A 1,066-nucleotide genomic window follows, 5' to 3' on the forward strand; every position below is an offset into this window, starting at 1 on the left:
AACTCCACTTCTTCAACCATAAAGTTCTTTTCAACATTGGCAAAGCCTTGGGAAGACCTTTGAAGTTGGATGCCCCCACCTTCAATTTATCCAGACCCTCAGTAGCTAGAATCCTGATTGAAAGAAACATTACCTTACCAGCTGTGGAGGAAATTTGGTTAGGTACTGAGCACAGTGGCTATTGGCGGAAAATCATAGCTGAACAAAGTCCTTATTATTATCATCACTGCAAAATGTTTGGCCAGAATATTCTCTAAACAATCTTTATTATCATAGCTGAACAACCATAAAGTTCTTATTATTATTCTCTAAACATTCTCATCAACCTCACAAGGGAAGAAGACTATGCTAGAATATTCTCTAAACAATCTATATTGATTGAAGGTATCTCAATGAAACTATTAAAGTGGACACCTGATTTTGACCCTAGTAAAGAATTGTCAATTGTCCCCATTTGGTTTAAGTTACCTGGACTTCAGCTCCACTTCTTCAACCATAAAGTTCTTTTCAACATTGGCAAAGCCTTGGGAAGACCTTTGAAGTTGGATGCCCCCACCTTCAATTTATCCAGACCCTCAGTAGCTAGAATCCTGATTGAAAGAAACATTACCTTACCAGCTGTGGAGGAAATTTGGTTAGGTACTGAGCACAGTGGCTATTGGCGGAAAATCATAGCTGAACAAAGTCCTTATTATTGTCATCACTGCAAAATGTTTGGCCATACTGATGAGAAGTGCTTTAGACTTCATCCCAATCTCAGAAGAAAGCTACCCAGACCTAATTCTGAGGGATTAGAGGCACAAGGAAATGAGATGCCAACTGTTGATAGAATTGCAGCCTAGGATTATGAACTTCCAGGGGCAAGGGCTCAGGAGGACACTTTACAGGAGTTGGCTGAATTATCTCAGAATATTGATAAAAGTGTTGTTGACCATTATAACTCTCTGCAATATGTTCTAAAACCTCAGACTAAGCAGCTTTAACTTATCCCAGAATCAACTCAATTTGAACATATTCAGTGTACTGCACTTCAAACACCTCATGCTGAACAAAGGGAAATTGTTAT

General features: G+C 38.9%; 1 protein-coding gene across 1 annotated transcript in view; it reads left to right on the plus strand.

Annotated features, from left to right (window-relative positions):
- Positions 1 to 842, plus strand: part of LOC110037571 — a 1,364-nt gene extending 522 nt beyond the window's left edge. Inside the window, exon 2 of the mRNA XM_020742244.1 lies at positions 385 to 842. Within this exon, the coding sequence (XP_020597903.1) occupies positions 385 to 842 (458 nt within the window). The remainder of the gene's footprint in view (positions 1 to 384) is intronic.
- Positions 843 to 1,066: the final 224 nt, after the last annotated feature.

This window comes from Phalaenopsis equestris, unplaced genomic scaffold (assembly GCF_001263595.1).
Source record: "Phalaenopsis equestris unplaced genomic scaffold, ASM126359v1 Scaffold221322, whole genome shotgun sequence".
Lineage (NCBI taxonomy): Eukaryota > Viridiplantae > Streptophyta > Magnoliopsida > Asparagales > Orchidaceae > Phalaenopsis > Phalaenopsis equestris.